The sequence below is a fragment of the Sminthopsis crassicaudata genome, chromosome 3 (genome assembly GCF_048593235.1).
Source record: "Sminthopsis crassicaudata isolate SCR6 chromosome 3, ASM4859323v1, whole genome shotgun sequence".
Taxonomy (NCBI): domain Eukaryota; kingdom Metazoa; phylum Chordata; class Mammalia; order Dasyuromorphia; family Dasyuridae; genus Sminthopsis; species Sminthopsis crassicaudata.
In genome coordinates, this window is record NC_133619.1 from 584,966,260 (window position 1) to 584,983,873 (window position 17,614).

At 40.6% G+C, this 17,614-nt stretch overlaps 1 protein-coding gene across 1 annotated transcript; it reads left to right on the forward strand.

Moving 5' to 3' along the window:
- Window positions 1–11,050: 11,050 nt before the first annotated feature.
- SMPD1 (sphingomyelin phosphodiesterase 1) lies at window positions 11,051–17,351 on the forward strand. The gene is made up of 6 exons (XM_074305039.1): window positions 11,051–11,568; window positions 12,731–13,503; window positions 14,602–14,773; window positions 15,182–15,258; window positions 16,163–16,308; window positions 16,425–17,351. The coding sequence occupies exons 1-6, from the start codon at window positions 11,269–11,271 to the stop codon at window positions 16,832–16,834; spliced, it is 1,878 nt and encodes a 625-aa protein (XP_074161140.1). The 5' UTR covers window positions 11,051–11,268; the 3' UTR covers window positions 16,835–17,351.
- The last annotated feature ends 263 nt before the right edge of the window (window positions 17,352–17,614 follow it).

Here is a 17,614-nt window from a genome sequence, read left to right on the forward strand (position 1 = left end):
GAGAGCTAAAAATCAAATGGAAGACAAAACCCCAACTTTGTCCTTCATTGATACTGTGACTCATGTAGACTATGGGGGAATTGAGGGAGGGGGATGAAAGAGAAGGAAGGAAGAGCAATCTTTTCACATATTAGAGGGGCTCAATCCTTGGTCTAGACTTTCTCCAAAATGCACTTGGTCCCTCTCCTGCAAACTATTTTTGCTGTCACATTGATTCCTTCTCCCCTCTCACTCTCACCCTAAACACACACATATCCCCACTCCCACAACCTACACACACACACACACACACACACACACACACACACACACACACACACACATACCGTTTGGTGCTTTACTCCAGCTAATTCCAGGTTCAGTACCATTTATCTCTTCATCAGAGTGTAGTTTGGTGTTCATGCTGCCTCAATTGCTACCATCTATTTCCTGCTGGCTACTCTCTTTCCAAGAAATGCTATGTTCTCTAAATATCTATATCCACATTCCTCTAAGATACTCATTGGATAATTTAGTTCTTTTTACTCAATCATTTCAAGCCTGCTCTGCTGTACTGACCTCAAATGGCCCTCTGAAGCTCTCCCAACTTCCTCTTCTCAACCAAAGATTACAGATTCTTATTCCTGGATGATTTACAGAGACCTGATTACATTCACTTCTTCCTTGCTTTTGTGCTCAAGTTGTGTGGTCTCCATTCACATAGTACTTCCTAATGTCTTTTTTCATGCAGATCACCAAAGTGAAAGATTGGTTAGTTCCCTGGCAACATTGTTTTTTTGTTTTGTTTTGTTTTGTTTTGTTTTTTCTGTGTGTAAGCCTGAAAATCCCCTTGAAAAGTTGAAAGAGTGATTTTGCTGGTGCATAGATGAAGTGAAATGCACTTTGATGAAAAAGGAAGTCATTAAGTCATTGAAAAAGTATAAGATTTGAGTGGTCAGATTGTTATAGAGGATTTGTAAATTATAAGAAATGGCCTGATTAGAATAAGGAGTAATGACATTTCTGCTATGTCTGTCACATAATATGTACTTGGGTCATTGTACTATTGTAAGCTCCTTTATGTAAATCTACAGAAAATAGATTGTCAACTTAATCAAGAATGATGGCATATATGTGTTTATGTACTACCTATTGTCCACCAGGTGGGGCTATACTCAAGCCACCAACCAATTTTTTTCTATCAGTCTATTGTCAACATCTACTAAATAGCTTGGGCCTCCTCTATGATATGCATGGAAGAAGCATTCTAAAGGCTTCAGGCTTCTTTGTCCATCAGAGGGGTATCCAGACTACAAATTTTTAGATTATTCCCATTATGATAATTTCTTGTTGGCCCTAGCCCCAAATCAAATATTGATCAATGTATATATAAAAGGGTAGCAAGTGGCTCAGAACATAAGAGTGCTGGGTCAGAGTTTCTTCCTGAGTTTAAATCTGGCTTTAGACCAGAAAAATGACTGAACAAAAACAATAACATGAAAAATGGCTGAGGATTACTGAAACATTTCAGTCATGATTGAACATGACACCATTCAGATATAACTGATTCTTCATGACCCCATTTGGGATTTTCTTGGCAAACAGAGTAGTTTGCTATTTCCTTCTCCAACTCATTTTATAGTCAAGAAAACTGAGGTAAAAGGATTAAGTGACTTAGCCAGGGTCACACAGTTAGTGCCTGAAACTCAATTTGAATTCATGTCTTCCTGACTCCAGGCCCAGTGTTCTATCTATTGCACCATTCATCTGCCTTTATTAAATATAAAACTGCAAAGAAAACACCAAGTGTCACTCTCTTGGCTAACCTTTACCTTATTACATCTCAAACTCAAATGTATTCTGAGTCCTTCCAGCTATCTAGGACTGGGAAGGGATTAATGAAAGGAGTTGCTTTTGTCAATGCAATTGTCAATACAAGGGGTGAAAGCTTGTTTGCCTGCCCCTTGCTCTTTACTCTTCCTGTACATAGCTAAATGTCTCTATTAACTCTATAATTTCCTTTGCAGAACCACGCTCTGCAACCTTGGCCTACAGCCAGTTGCTTGTATTTTCTCTCCAGGTTTAAATCTCAGTTTTCCCACCTACTAACTAGTACTTCAAGTCTGCAGTGCCTATGGACAAGGTACTTAGTAACTAGATGGGGGTAGAGAAAGATTGAAATTTTGATGAAATTACTCCCTGAAGCAAACAGGGAAGGGCACTGATAGTCCTATTCTCTGTGGAGGTTGTTCAGTCAGAAATCTGACTTTAAGTTTCCCCTACAAATCTGTTTATGGCCCAAGTTTGCTGAATCCCTTGTGGGAACTCTGCCTCAGCGGAACTTTCCCTTCACTCCTCCCCTATGCCATATGGTGTTCCTCTTCTCATCCACCCATCATGACTCATGGTGTTTTTCTCCTTATAGATAACTAACTCTTTTAGGGTACTAAATATACTCCAATCTCATGGGGTATTCCCTTTCTCCTGATTAGGTGTGAGTTATCTTTTCCATTGTTAATTGTTAAAACTTTTTAAACTATATGTTCTCCCAATCTATTTCATATTTACCATTCCTAGTGTCTACTGTTTTGCATTATTTTGCCTGTAACCTCTTCTCCTAAATAAACCTACCTTTTGCCAAAGAGAATAGTCATTGTGAATTCTTCATATGACCGAATATCAACATTTGGTGCTGAATCCCAAACACATCATTTGGAACTAGAAATTACTCTCCTGGGGGCAGCTAGGTGGCACCGTGGATAGAGCACCAGCCTTGAATTCAGGAGGACCAGAGTTCAAATCTGATTTCAGACACAACACTTCTTAGCTGTGTGACCCTGGGCAAGTCACTTAACCCCAGCCTCAGAAAAAAGAAAAAGAAAAAGAAATTACTCTCCTAAATCACATCACTATGACAATCAATTAATCAACAGTTCTATTAAATTTCTATTATGCTAGTTATAATACCAGGCAAAAGGGATAAAGGTTAAAGGTTAAAGATGAAATTTTCCTACTCTCAAGTAGTGTCACCTAGTCAATTGAAACAATTTGGATATGTATAGAGATTTATAAAACAGTTACCAAAAAAATTGAAAGGGGTTTGAGGAGGTGGAAGCACTAATAGCTAGGGGATGAAAAAATAAATTAATGTGGAAAGGGAGTATCAGAGTTGAATTTTGAAAGAAACCAGAGATTCTATGAGATTGTGTGACTATAAGGAGGGACATTTGGAGACTGGGGGGACAGCAAATGCAAAGATATGGAAATAGAAGATGGAGTATTATGAATGAGGAATAATAGGAAGATTTTGGTGAAATGTGTCAATTTAATCTCCAGTGATTCCACTCATTAGAATGTAAACTCCCTGAAAGTAGGCATGACTTTTGCTTTTGTATTTTTATTTCTGTTATTTGGAGTAAATATAGACATATGTTAATAGGTGTTTTTTCATTCTTTAATCATGTATTTGAAGTGGGATTGAAACCCAGGTCTTCTTGAGTTTGGATTTGAGCACTGAATCTACCACTTTGCCACACTATTCAATAAAAGAGCATTATAGCAATATTGGCAAGAGGTGATGAGTACCTGAATTAAGGTGTTAACTGTCCAAGTGGAAATAAAAGGATGAATTTGAAAGATGTTAAATATCCAAGAATTTGATTCCCAAAGTTCATTGTGATTCGTCCAAATGTCAAGTTCTCTAGCATGCAATCAAAAGTCTGACTCCCAGAAGCAATTCAGCAGCTCTTTGTGATGAACAGAGAACCTCAGGTCCATCTATCCCAACTAACCATCCTCTTGTTTTTAGTATCTAAATGAAAATTGTTTCTCCCAAGTGCAAAGTGTAATAATAGCTAACATTTATATAAAAGGTTTATAATGCACTTTACAAATATTATTATTTTATCCTCACAACAATCCTGGGAAGTAACTGCTTATTTTTATCCCTGTTTATGGTTGAGAAAACTAAGGCAATTAGAGGTTAAATAACTTGCCCAGAGTTTCAAAGCTAGTAACTGTCTGATTTAGGATTTGGACTCACCAAAAATTCAACACTTTTTTTCACTGCACCATGTAGGTGTTCAACTGCTAGCATTGTGCACAAAATTTGTCCTGTGTCCTCTTATTAAGATCATGATCTTAAGTATTCTTTTTATAAGGCTTCAGTAAGTAGAGAGATGCCTTTTAAAGACAATGTGATCACCAGAAATACACCACTATCTCAACTTCAGTTTCTTCATAGCGCTTATATAAATGACAATCCAGAACTGCCAAAAGATGTGCTGTAGTCACTATGGAATAGATATCAGTTACATATTGGATTGGAGATTGGATTACTGGAATTGTGATGTTTTCAATGACTGAAATTAAACCACAATGACCCACTCTGTCCGCAGACTTTGAAAACAAACAAACAATAGGGAGCTTACAGGCTTTATCTGTTCCAAAACTCAAAAAGGAATTTAGAAGGCTGGCATTTGGGAGACATAAAGAGAAGACATTTGTTTGCTTGATACAACTGACTCCATTTTATATCATTTTGTGATGTTTATTGTTCATGATGCTCTGATGTTTATTGTTAATAACTTACTTTTCAATATTAAAATAAGCATTATAAATTGGTAAACCTGTGTGTTCATAAACAACTGGTAAATAAAAGCAGGAGAGCCCTAGATAATACAGATTAATAAAGGAAAAATTTTATAAATAACCTTATTTCTTCTTTTCTTTTCTTTTTCTTTTTTTTTTTTTTTTGAGGCTGGGGTTAAGTGACTTGCCCAGGGTCACACAGCTAGGAAGTGTTAAGTATCTGAGATCAGATTTGAACTCGGGTCCTCCTGACTTCAAGGCTGGTGCTCTATCCACTGCTCCACCTACCTGCCCCCAAATAACCTTATTTCTTTATATTGTCAATCAATCAAATATTTTATCGTCAGATATTTATTCATATTGTTGAACAAAAATCTAAATTGCCAACCATCAATCAGAATTTGGGTATAATCAGCTAACATCCACAACTAGAACTACAAGAAATTCATCCATACCCCCAACCTTAACCTTCAAGGTTATGACTAAATCTGGTTCCTAAATTCCCATTTGTTCCATTGAGTCTCATTTGAAACCTAAGCCCATTGGTAGGGAGTTCTCTCTTCACTAGAAGAGATGCCTTGCCTATTTGAGGGATAAGATAGAGTTGACAAGAGATTCCAATTTTGGGAGAGGATATGGCTATTACAACCTCTCTTCAGATCACTTTAGGGAGACAATGATTATAGGAAAAAGCCAACATGTAGAACTTCAAAAATGTCCCCATTTATACCTAACTACATTAAAAAAAAAAAATTCAGGAAAATTTCCCCTATGAATGAGAATTTGGATTTTCTTTTGGTTGAACTGAAGATATATTGCTCCCAATGGGAGAATTCCTTCAATCTGTATTGCCTGATATATGTTCTCACACACACACACACACACACACACACACACACACACACACACATATATATATAGATATATAGATCTATATATCTATATATATTATAGATATAGATATATAGATCTATATATATCTATATATCTATATCTATATCTATATAAAGATTTCTGTTTTGCTATTGACTTGAATAAATGGGTTTCTTTGCTACTTGTTATGTATGGTCATTTTGGAACTGGTATTTGGTGGGAATGGAATCAAATCTTAGATATAAAGCTTGGGGTTCCTTTTCCCATCACTAAAAATAGTGATCAGGAGGTTAGTTTGAACCTCAAAATTACAATCCCTAGATTAATAATATTTAAAGGATCCAAAACTATTATTCTTATCTGGTATCCCCTCTCTCAGAGGAGAGAGTGACCAGCTTCTGCCTCCAATTTCCTGGTTCCCTTCCCAGAAGGAATTAAAGTCTCCCTTTAAAAAGAGAAGGAGAGAAGACACTAAAGATATCTATTCTTACCTATCAGACACACATACATACACACTACACATCTTTTTCTATACGTTGACTGCATGTTCATTTGAAGGCAATGATCACTGACTAAGTTCATTGACATCCTGGGCAACCACCTTGGATGGTGACACATGACTTCCAGCTGGGTGGAGAGGGAAACTTGTCCTTGAATACCAGCTAGACACTTGCTTAATTAGAAATTCTAGATAATTAGGTTGGTGGTTTATTCCTAGTGAGGTTGATATTTATATTGTCTAATAGATAATATAAACTAATGTTTGTGTGTATTTAATTAATAAATTTGACTGTTAGCATTAAGAAGTCTAAGTGTAATTATTTTTTTCCATTTTACTAGCTACCCAAAGTAATAGTGAGTAGACTTTGTAGAGGGCTTTAGATAGTTGTGACTCCAATACTATCTAATCAGCCAGAAATTCTTCTGGGTTCTAGAGAGAGGGATACAGTAGTCTTCTATCTCATTGACTTTCTTTTGTTTCTATTTCCCTCTAGCAACATTTAGAGTAAGCTTTTGGAGATAAGGCAATTTTGTAAGTTACAAAGTAACTATACTGGTTTACAATATAACTTGTAACAGTGTGGTATCTAGTTAAATTGTCTAGCCAAAGGCTCTTAAAACTGAGTTTTAATAATGATTCCATACAGTTGATAATGTTCCTACCATCAGATTGCCTCAGGATCATTCTCTGGGGCTTTTTAGATAGTGACCCAAAGCCACTGTGGACTTCTTGCCTTTCTCTCAAACCCTATCTATCTTTCTTCCCCCCCAAACTCTGCTGCCTCTAGTTCTCATTACCCAATCTTGGTTAATAGTGTTGTCCTTAGAGAATGGCAGGTCTGTACAAATGACACAAGTCAGGAGCATGGAAAGTATAGGAAAATAAGTCATAGAAAGGCAACATACAAACTAGGGGAGGAAGGAGAAGGGGGAATCCCCCAATTTTGCTTTGTTAATGGAGAGAAAGAGAAAATGTTTGTTATACCATTCAATTCCAACTCAACAAACATCTATTAAATGCCTACTATGTGTTTAGAACTGAGATATAACAGTAAAAACATCATAGGCCCTATACTCTAGGATCTCAGTGTAGTGTAATGTACACAAATGACTATGACATGAAACAGCATAATGAGTACAATGAGAGAGAGCTACACAAAATAACAGAGAAAATGTGCAAAGACTTTAGAAATCATCTCTTCTTCTGAAGGAATATAGGATCAGGAAATTAGAGCTGAAATGGAACTTAAAAACCATCAAATTCATTTCTAGAAGTCAAGGTGGTTGCCTTGCCCAAAATCACAAAAGTGGCAGGACTGGTGTTTAGGTATATGTATTCTGATTTCAAATCTTGCTAACTTCCCCACTTTCATATTCAGTATCTCTATGAGTTGTCTTCTTCCATCTGAGTGTAAACATGTTGTGTTTGAGTGCCCAGCCTTGCTTGCTTACTGATATTTCTGTACTGTACAGTATAGGAAACATATAAAGTATTTAATAAATATTCTGTTACTTGTCTATCTATATACCTGTCTGTCTAAATCTACCTACCTACATAGTTACCTTTCAAAATTGTTTCCTTATGCATCCAAATGCACTGGATTTGCTTCAACTTCCTGGCAAAGTTCAGGCTTGGGGCTATAGAATCAGGGCCTTATTCTATCTTCAAGATGTTCACAGAAGCCCCAAGTGATGTTCCCATTCTCCTTTGGACTCAAGAAGCTTTAGCTTCCATTCTTCTCACACTGATTCCTTCTCCCTTCTCCTTCCTGCCCCTCTCCAGTTGTTTTCAGGAACAACTTTTGTTCAGTTGGTGTTCCCCCCCAGTGGTGGGAAACTTCCTGATCCCATTTGGGATTTCCTTTCCTTTTCTTTTTTTGCTGAGGCATTTGGGGTCAAATGATTTGCCTGGGTCACATACCTAGGAAGTGTTAAGTGTCGGAGCCCAAATTTGAACTCAGGTCCTCTTGACTTCAGGGCTGGTGCTCTATCCACTGCACCACCTAATTACCATTTAGGGTTTTCTTGACAAATACTGGAGTGATATGCCATTTCCTTCTTCAGCTGCCTCCTTCCCTCCCTCCCCCCCAACTACTCAGTTGCTTAGAGGAACAGCTTGTTCAGTTGTTTTTCAGTCTTATGAACTCAAACATACTGAAGTGCTTTACCATTTCCTTCTCCAGCTGATTTTACAGATGAGGAAACTGAGGCAAAAAGGATGAAGTGACTTGCCTATATTCACCCAGCTAGAAAGTATTTGAGGTCAGATTTGAACTCAGGAAAATGAGTTTTTCTGATTTTAGTTCTGGCACTCTATCCATTGGGTCATCTAGCTGACCCTATTTCCTTTGCAGGAACAGCTACTCATATACAAACTTCTATACAGAACATAGTTACATTTATGTGGTTGCCTAAGATACCTTTGAAAGACAAATAATGAAAATGGGGAGAGCAAGAACTTTTCATCATCCAAAGAAAGATGAGGAATAAGGTTCAACTATAAAAGGGGGCAAATGGATCAGTAACAAGAGCTCAGAGGAAGGAGTAAGCACTAAGGCCTAAATTTAGAATGATTTATAAGAAAATGTACTGCTAAATTTTTGATATACCAGCCTTCCAAAACCACAACCAATAATTTTAAAGAATAATCTACATTATTACAATTTTCCATCATTTTCTTAAGTTTAGACAATTAACAAAACAATAAATCAAGCCTTGATTTGTGGTATTTGCTGATTTCCAAAGTATAAATGCTCATATTGAGAATGTAGCTAGCTCTAGCATATCCCTTTAAGGATATCAGAAAAAAAATTAATATTCACAATATTTCTTCCTCTAAAATATTAAAAAGGCACTTATGTATGCTTCATTTCTTAAGGAGGCAGCCTCTATAGCAGTCCAGATCCAAACAAATCATCCTGTAGATTGAATCAATCATCTTTGTGTGGTGAATGTTGGTAGTCACTGAGTACTGAGGCTTAGGGTACTTACTCATCAAGGAAATATCACTCATCAGATATGATGTGCTATTAAAGAGAATGGGATCAATCTTTTCCTAGTCTTTAAAGTTCAAACAAAGAAAGGGCTTATCCTGTAATCTTGTAATGCCAGAGAAATTGAGGCAGGATAGAGATTAGAGAACAATTTGATTATTAATTTATTGGAGAGTAATCAACTGGCTGGATCAGTAACTCATTTCAAAGTATCCAGCCCCAATGTCAGATACACAAGATTCTTTTATAGGGTAAATAGAACAATGACATAATGGGGGAGGTACCTGGATGGGGTTGACCTAATGGGGGGAGGCACCTAGGATGACATAGCGGAAGGTACTGGAGAGGCTCCTGATATTCTAATGATGTCTAAAATGGATAAAGATTTTTATCCCATTAAATATTAAGAAGGAATAAGTATAGCCAAAAGTCTAAGATATAAGACCTTTATCCTATCAAACATTAAGAGGGAATGGTTATAATCTGAGGCAGAGTAACTTAATAGGACAATTGGGGAAACTGGGTCAGAACATTAAAAGAGAATTGTAGAACTATGGCACAACATTCTCAATATTCCAGAATTTTAAGATCTTCCTGATATACGTTCTATATATTTATTCAAAATATTTGTCATGGGCAGTATATATTTTACTAAATAAATCAGCTTTAATTTCCTAAATTTTACTTGAAAATTTCCCTGAACTCTTGACATGATCACCTGCCACTTAAGTGTCAGAGAAGAATATCAATAATTTAAAAAAATTAGTTGACATTGATCAGTTAGAAGGCATTAGTCCTCAATGCTGTGAAACTGAACTAGGATGGAGTTTAGAGAAATGGGATGATTTTTTTCAAAAAATGACACTGATCATGGGTAAGAGGGCACGGTTAAAACTAGACTACACAGTATAGTTTAGGGAAAGTACTTAGATTTTAGTCCCAACTGCATGATCTTGGGAAGTAAAAAGGCACTTTCCTGGACTTTTGTTCTCATATTTAGTAGGATAGGTAGATGGCACAGTGAATAGAATTTGGGGCCTGAAGTCAAGAAGACCAGAACAAATCCTGGCCTCAGACACTTAATAGCTGGGAAAATTATCTCTTTGCCTCCGTTTCCTCATATTTAAAATGAGCTGCAAAAGGAAATGACAAACCTCTCCAGTGTCTTTGCCAAGAAAACCCAAATGAGTTTTGAAGAGTCAGAAATGGCTGAACAAGAGCTCCATTTCAGTTCTTGACACTGAATCAAAAATGATCTTGAAGGATCATAACTGGAAGAATGTCATAGCTGTTGACAGTGAGGTGATTTTCCAGAGGGAAACAATCTTGAGTTCATTTTCACACAAGCTCTTAATCGCCAGGAGGGAAGGAGAAGAATATCTTCCTTCTAGCCTCATAGATCTCAGTACTACATCTGCTGGCTGTTGTTTTTTGTCCTTTGTTTTAAAGGTCTGTAACATTAGGGAGGGGATGTCATGACTTGGAAGTGAATTGAATTTAAGTGAGGGAGGGCTATGTAAGTCTCTCCCCTGGAGCCATCTGAGCCCGGGCAAGATGTAGATCTGGACTGAAGACACAGAGGGAGACTTTGGCTTTCCTTCTAAAATTTGATCCAAATTTACTGAGGGGAAAAGGAGGGTTTCAGAAATGGATTTATTCTTTAGCTCCTTTCCTAGCCTCGGTAGGAGCAGCTGCTAAATACTTTCATTATATACTTTCCCTTCTCCCACAAAACACATTGTCAGGACTGAACTCTCAAAGCAACTAGGCAGTGAAAGCATTGCAAACTGATTAGAGTGCAAGGGGCTCCAATTCAGGAACATGAGAATTTAGGTTGTCACTAAACTACAACTCCCACAATCCTCTGTAATTCCTCAACTCAACAGTGCCACCCCCTTCTATTTTAGGTTATTCCCCATCTTAGTTGTCTCAGTTCCCCCTTCTTGGTAATGTACTTTAAAATGAGAAGGAAGTTGAAGGTGAGGTGGGAGTAGGTGAGGAAAAGATTCTGATCTCCTTTCTTCCTCCAGCAGCCCTGGGGCAGAGATCCCAGGGATTCTACCCAATCTCCATCTCGAAAAGCTTACCCAGCCCAGTCAGCTGACTTTGGGGGAAGAGGAGGAAGGGGTGGAGCTGTCTGCCCGAGTTGTCAGCTGAGAAGCCCTGGAGACTGAAGACAGGGCAAGAAGAGGACATTTAAACCTGGGACAGACCCTTGGGGACCTAGACTCGGAAAAGAAGCAAGCCAGCCTACTGAACTGGAGGGACCTGAGCCACAGGGAGCCCAGCTGGGCCAGGAGTTTGGCCACCACCCTGCCCAGGACATAAAGAAATGCAACCACATTGGGGCTTTTGTGGCTGGACTTTATGGGATCCTCCAGGGGGCCAGACTCAGGGTCGAAGACCTTCCACTATGAGAAAAGTCAAGCCTGTGGGGAACATTTGGATGGGCTTAGCGCTGGGTAGCTTCCTGGCTCTCTGCTGCTTGACTGAGGCCAGACCACAGCCTAGCAGAAGGGACCCCCAATGGTTACGGCAAATCCTGCCTGGCCTCGGTGTTGAATTCAAGTTACAGAACATCAGCTGCTCAGTATGCAAGACCCTGTTCACTGCCATCGACATTGGGCTGCAGGTGAGCTCCAAAAAAGGGTCTTCCAAGGGTGGAGTAAGGACTTCTTGGTAATAGGGACACAAGAATTTAAAAAGACTTCAGGCCACAAGAGGGTTCCCTGAAGAACTGAAGTAAAAACTTCATACGGGTCTGTGGGATAGTGGTACAGAAAGAAAGGAAGAAGGGGACAAGCATTAATTAAGCACTTACTATGTGTCAGGCACTTTGTTAAGTGTTTTCAATTATCTCGTTCAATTTTCATAACTAACATGGGAGATAGTGCTTATACCCATTTTACAGATGAGGAAGCTGAGGCAGAGGATAATTGACTTGTCCAGAGTCACACAACTAATAAGTGTCTTTAGGCCAATTTTGATCTCATTGCCAGACCTCAATGAGAAGAGGCAGACATACAGAGGAGCAAGATCAAAATACTTCAGTGAAAGGCATTTAAAAAATTTGTTTCTGAGGTTAAGTGACTTGCCCAGAGTCACACAGCCAGGAAGTGTTAAGTGTCCGAGATCAGATTTGAATTCAGATCCTCCTGACTTCAGGGCTGGTGCTCTATCCACTGCATCACTTAACTGCCCCTGAAAGGCATCTTTTTAGGATAGAATCCCAAATAAGAAACATGGGAAAAGCAATGCTGATAGAATCCCAGTGAAGCAATAATTTGGACTTGGTCCTTGTGTGTGGAACCCAGAGGTGCATACATTTAGGTCTTTAGCACTGTGTCCTCTCACTTACTGGTAGATATTAAATCAAAGCTTCTACTGGCCACTGAAATGGGGTGGAGGTTTAATTAGTAGAGTTGACTAAGGTTGTTGTCTTCCAAATTATTAAGCTTGAGTGCCCTAAGCCAAGGAGCATAGTTCCTGCCCTCTGGAGGAGGTACCACACAGACCATGACAAGTAGATTTAAGAAAGTGAGGGTATATCCCTTAGGATGCATGCCAGGGTTAAAGTATAAAGTGGGCTTCAGTTAGGATAGAGTCCAGGAAATCTTTGTAGTTGGGGTAAAGATGGAATTTGTCATTACCTCTTTACTTACCTTTATCATGTATAGTTTTCTGATCCTGGGGTGAGGTGAGGTCAGGTATGGAAGGCCTAGGTGGGTATCATTATGTAACTCTCAGGATAAATTTTGCCTCTCCTGTCCTGACTTGCATCCTTCTCCTTGCAGATGGAACCCAATGTGGCGCGAGTGGGATTTGTGGCCACAGCTGTGTGTGAACAGCTGAATCTAGCACCACCCAATGTGTGCCAGTCTATTATCAAGCTTTATGAAAATGATATAGTGGAGATATGGACACGTTCAGTGCTGAGCCCCTCTGAAGCCTGTGGGCTGCTTCTAGGTTCTTCCTGTGGACACTGGGATATCTTCTCAGACTGGAATATTTCCTTGCCTGCTGTGCCCAAACCCCCATATCATCCTCCTGCTCCCCCAGCACCTGGTGCCCCCATCAGCCGTGTGCTCTTTCTCACAGACCTACACTGGGATCATGACTACATGGAAGGTGCAGATCCTGCCTGTCCTGAACCCTTGTGCTGTCGAAAAGGCTCAGGTTTACCACCTTCCTCCCAGCCTGGTGCTGGCTACTGGGGTGAATACAGCAAGTGTGACCTGCCACTGAGGACCTTAGAGAGCCTGCTAGCAGGAATAGGCCCTGCTGGCCCCTTTGACATGGTTTACTGGACAGGAGACATCCCTGCCCATGATGTCTGGAGTCAAACCCGCCAGGACCAACTACGGGCACTGACTACTATCACTACCCTTGTGAAGAAGTACCTGGGACCTATACCTGTCTATCCAGCTGTGGGCAATCATGAGAGTACCCCAGTCAACAGCTTCCCTCCTCCCTATGTACGTGGGAACCACTCATCCAGCTGGCTTTATGAAGCTATGGCCTCAGCCTGGAAATCTTGGCTCCCTCAAAATGCCCTCCACACCCTCAGGTAAGTGGAGGTTTGCACAAATAGGCAAGAGGTGGAGGAGGGGAGAAAACTGAGTGGAAAGAGATAATGAAATGGTAGCTTGAGAAAACATTCCTGGACATTGTGCACAGCAACAATTTACAAACGGTGGTCTAGGGACTAGTGGTGGTCCTTTTCTCAACAGCAAAGCAATTTTTAAAATCATACTTTCAGTTCTAAAACAGTCTATATTGATAAGTATAACCCACATTAACAAAAAGCTCAATTTTAATTTTAAGGGGTCCTGAGAGCTCCAAGTTCTCAGAAAATAGGAAGTGGTTCTAACCACTTTGCTCTCTACTCAGTTACCTAGTTCAAACTTTTTTCTTTTGAATAGTTTCATTTCCATCCCCAGCATCTAACTCAGTATTTGGTGCATAGGCTTTTTAAAAAAATGTTGCTTGATTGATCTTCATCCTGAGTCAGGCCTCCATCACTTCTTGACTGGCCTACTGCACCAGCTTTGACCTTCCTGCTTCTTTCTATTCAATCCCTCTCCACACAATAACAAATGCTTACACTATACACACTTTCAAAATGTTATTTCCTTGCTCATAAATATTCCATATAACCTACCATAGCATATAGTCTAAACTCCTCAGTCTGGCATTCAAGGCCTTCTCAATCTAATTGCAGTTTGTTTTCACATGCTTTGTGTCCCACTCCTCCTCTAAACAGACAGTCTGATTTCAGGTACCTTACCTTAATTCACCTCTGTTCCCTGCTTATAATTCCCTCCTTGTTCTTTGCAATGATTCAAATCTTGCCAATCTTCAAGGCCTAACTCAAGCCTTTCCCAGGCACTCCAAACTTACACTGATCCCAACTTTCTCTGTGCTCCTAGGGCTAAGGCCTTACCACTAAGTAAGCAGGTGTTTGGTTGTTTTGTTGAACATCTCATTATTTGATTGTCTCAGCTGAGAGAGTTTTCTCTAACAGAACATAAACCCTGGAAAGGACAGAACCCACACTGTCTTACAACTGCTGTAGTATACCCTACAGGCAGGCCTACTTCTGGTCACGTGGTAAACTTCTAGAGATGGTGTTTGCATTGTATTGACCCAGCCCTTCCTCTTTCAGGATTGGGGGGTTCTATGCCCTCTCACCTAGGCCAGGCCTCCGCCTAATCTCCCTCAATATGAACTTTTGTGCCCGGGAAAACTTCTGGCTGCTGATCAACTCCACAGACCCTGCGGGGCAGCTGCAGTGGCTGGTGTCAGAACTGCAAGCTGCTGAAAACCGAGGAGAGAAGGTAAGGAAGATAAGGAGCCAGGAGGTAGAAAGGGAGGTCTTTGGGGGAGGAATAGCAAAGGTGTGAGCATAGGACACCAAGGGAAGCAGCCACCTTCTGACCAGCTATATGAAGATGCAGTGTTTTTTGTTTTTTATAATCACTCCCGTTATGCTTGGGAGAGAGTCTGTTTTCACAGCATCTGGCCCTTCAGTAAGCAATTGTTGGGAATAGATTACATCATCCCACTTCTATCCAGAAGTTGCTGGTCTCTGAATAAAGATAGATCTCCATACCCAGTTTGTCACACCATGTCTCCTTTACCCAAGGGATATTCATACCCCAAATCTGAGGGTGCTTTCTGCTTTTTGAAGGGCCAGGTAGCCCTAATTCCCTGCAGCCAAAGTGATGTTACTCCTATCGCCTCAGGTACATATCATTGGTCACATTCCCCCTGGACATTGTTTGAAGAGCTGGAGCTGGAATTACTATCGAATTGTGGGCAGGTAAGAGAAGGCATTGGGGGATAACAGGTAAAGGACAATTCAAGACCTATGTCAAATTCTACCTTTGACACTAATCAGTGAACCTCTCAGTGCACCCACACAACTCTCCAAGACTAAGTTACAGATATCTACATCTGTGGAAGGAGTTTTCATACAAGGTGTTCCCTAAACTTACATAATTATAAGGAGGAGATGGGATCTATGAACAGAGGCAGAACATGATTTGGGATCTGAGCAAAAGTTCTTTAAGCTTACCAGTGGCTGGAGTGCTGCAATTGGAGTCAGGAGGACTCATCCTTCCTGAATTCAAATCTGGTTTTCCTAGCTTTGTGATTCCAGGTAAGTCACTTCACCCTGTTTGCCTCAATTCCTTATCTATAAAACGAACTGGAGAAGGAAATGGCCAGCCACTCCTGTATCTCTGCCAAGAAACCTCCAAATGGAGTCACAGAGTCAGACAGGACTGGAATAGCTAAATAACAAAGTCCTTCCTCTAAAGTTTCCCATTCACTTCTGTGCCAACCCCGTCAGGCATATAGGTACCTAATGAGACGACGTCATTCATAGATGAAGAAACTAATAATCTCAGAAACCAAGTAACTTTCCCCATGTTGACCCAAAGACCTACAGAAATGACTTATTACAGTAATACAGATGAGGTGTGAATTAAAGCCCTGGATTTGGGCTTTGAAGTGTGGCTCTGCTACTTATTCCCTATATAACTGACCCACAGCAGCTGATTCACTTGCTTTGAATTGGCTTGTTCCTCTGTAAAAATAAACAAGTTAGGCTTTGATCCCTAAGATGTCTTCCAGCTGTAAAGCAACAATCCTATGAACTACCAGGATGCCCTGCCCTCTTTTCCCCTTAGAATGAATCAATGAATGACTTTTCCCTTTACTAGGTATGAAAACACCATAGCTGCTCAGTTCTTTGGTCACACCCATGTGGATGAATTTGAGATTTTCTATGATGAGGAGACTCTGAGCCGACCCTTGGCTGTGGCTTTCTTGGCCCCCAGTGCTACCACCTATGTGAACCTTAACCCTGGTGAGTGAGCTTTCCTAGTTAACTGGGTAAGGGGTGGGTGGCGGACTATACAGCCCATCTGTACCTGTTCTTACCTCTGGATTATACCCTGATCAGTGCCTTTCCTATCCATGTAGGTTATCGAGTCTACCTAATTGACGGCAACTACCCAGAGAGTTCACATGTGGTCCTGGACCATGAAACCTACATTCTGAATTTGACATTGGCCAATGCTCCCGGGGCCACCCCCAAATGGGAGTTTCTCTATCGGGCCCGAGAAACCTATGGGCTTCCTAATGCTCTACCAGCAGCCTGGCATGACTTAGTGTACCGCATGCGGGGCAATGAAGGGCTTTTTCAGACCTTCTGGTACCTATACCACAAGGGTCATCCTCCTGTAGAGCCCTGTGAAGCTGCCTGCCGCCTTGCCACCCTCTGTGCCTTGCTTTCTGCCCGTTCAGACAGCCCTGCTCTCTGCCGACACCTGGTACCAGACCTGCCCTTACCCCATACTGGAAGTCTTTGGCCGAAGCTTGCATTTTGCTAGCAAACAAAAGCTCGGACAGCCACAGGGGATCCAGAAAGATGGGGTCCAGTGCATTGCTGAAAGGAGGAACTCCTGATCTCTCTATGAAGTATTAAAAAGGAGGAGGAGGGTTAAATATCTGAATGTGCCATAAACTCAGGTGAGCAAAGATGGTTGAGTTTTTTCCCTGGAGGCATCTTAGCACCTGAGAGACTTGTCTGGCTGGACAGAAAGGAGGAAGCAGCTAACTCTTAGGACACGATGTGGGCAGGAAATTGAACCTCCTGTGTAAGCAACAACCATCAAGATTACTATTGGTCCTTCTTCCTTCAGGACTACACATGGATAGGAAACAAGCCCAGGACCTTAGTATCAGCCCCTTCCCTTGCCCTCATGCTGGTTCTAATTGCCTCAAGGATATCAGAACTGAAGGGGCACACAGTATTGGTAACTTTCCTCTGCCTGCTGGACAGGAGCTCCCCCATCCAAGGTTGCCTAATCCCCTGGGACAACTACAATAAATATATGTGACTCAGTGGCCTCCTTTCCTCATTGCACTGTGCTTCTTGCAAAAAACACAGACCTGGCAAGCCCTAAATCACTGTTTCTACTTAAGGTTCCATACTCTGTTGAAAACAGACTTAGGAAGGCCTTATGCCAAAGTCTTTAGATCAGGGACCACAGAGAGCACTAAATGGGTTACTCTGATAGCTTTAACTCAAACTAAAGAAGACTTAGATCTTCCGCACAGAAATTTAGGAATGAAGCCCAAGACTGCTTTAACAACTGAAGACAGAGGGA

Excerpts from the sequence above, each read along its gene's own strand:
- SMPD1 (XM_074305039.1), top strand. The coding sequence starts at position 11,269 with ATGCAACCACATTGGGGCTTTTGTGGCTGGACTTTATGGGATCCTCCA. Across the intron at positions 11,569-12,730 it reads CCATCGACATTGGGCTGCAG|ATGGAACCCAATGTGGCGCG; the intron begins GTGAGCTCCAAA and ends TTCTCCTTGCAG. Across the intron at positions 16,309-16,424 it reads CTATGTGAACCTTAACCCTG|GTTATCGAGTCTACCTAATT; the intron begins GTGAGTGAGCTT and ends CTATCCATGTAG.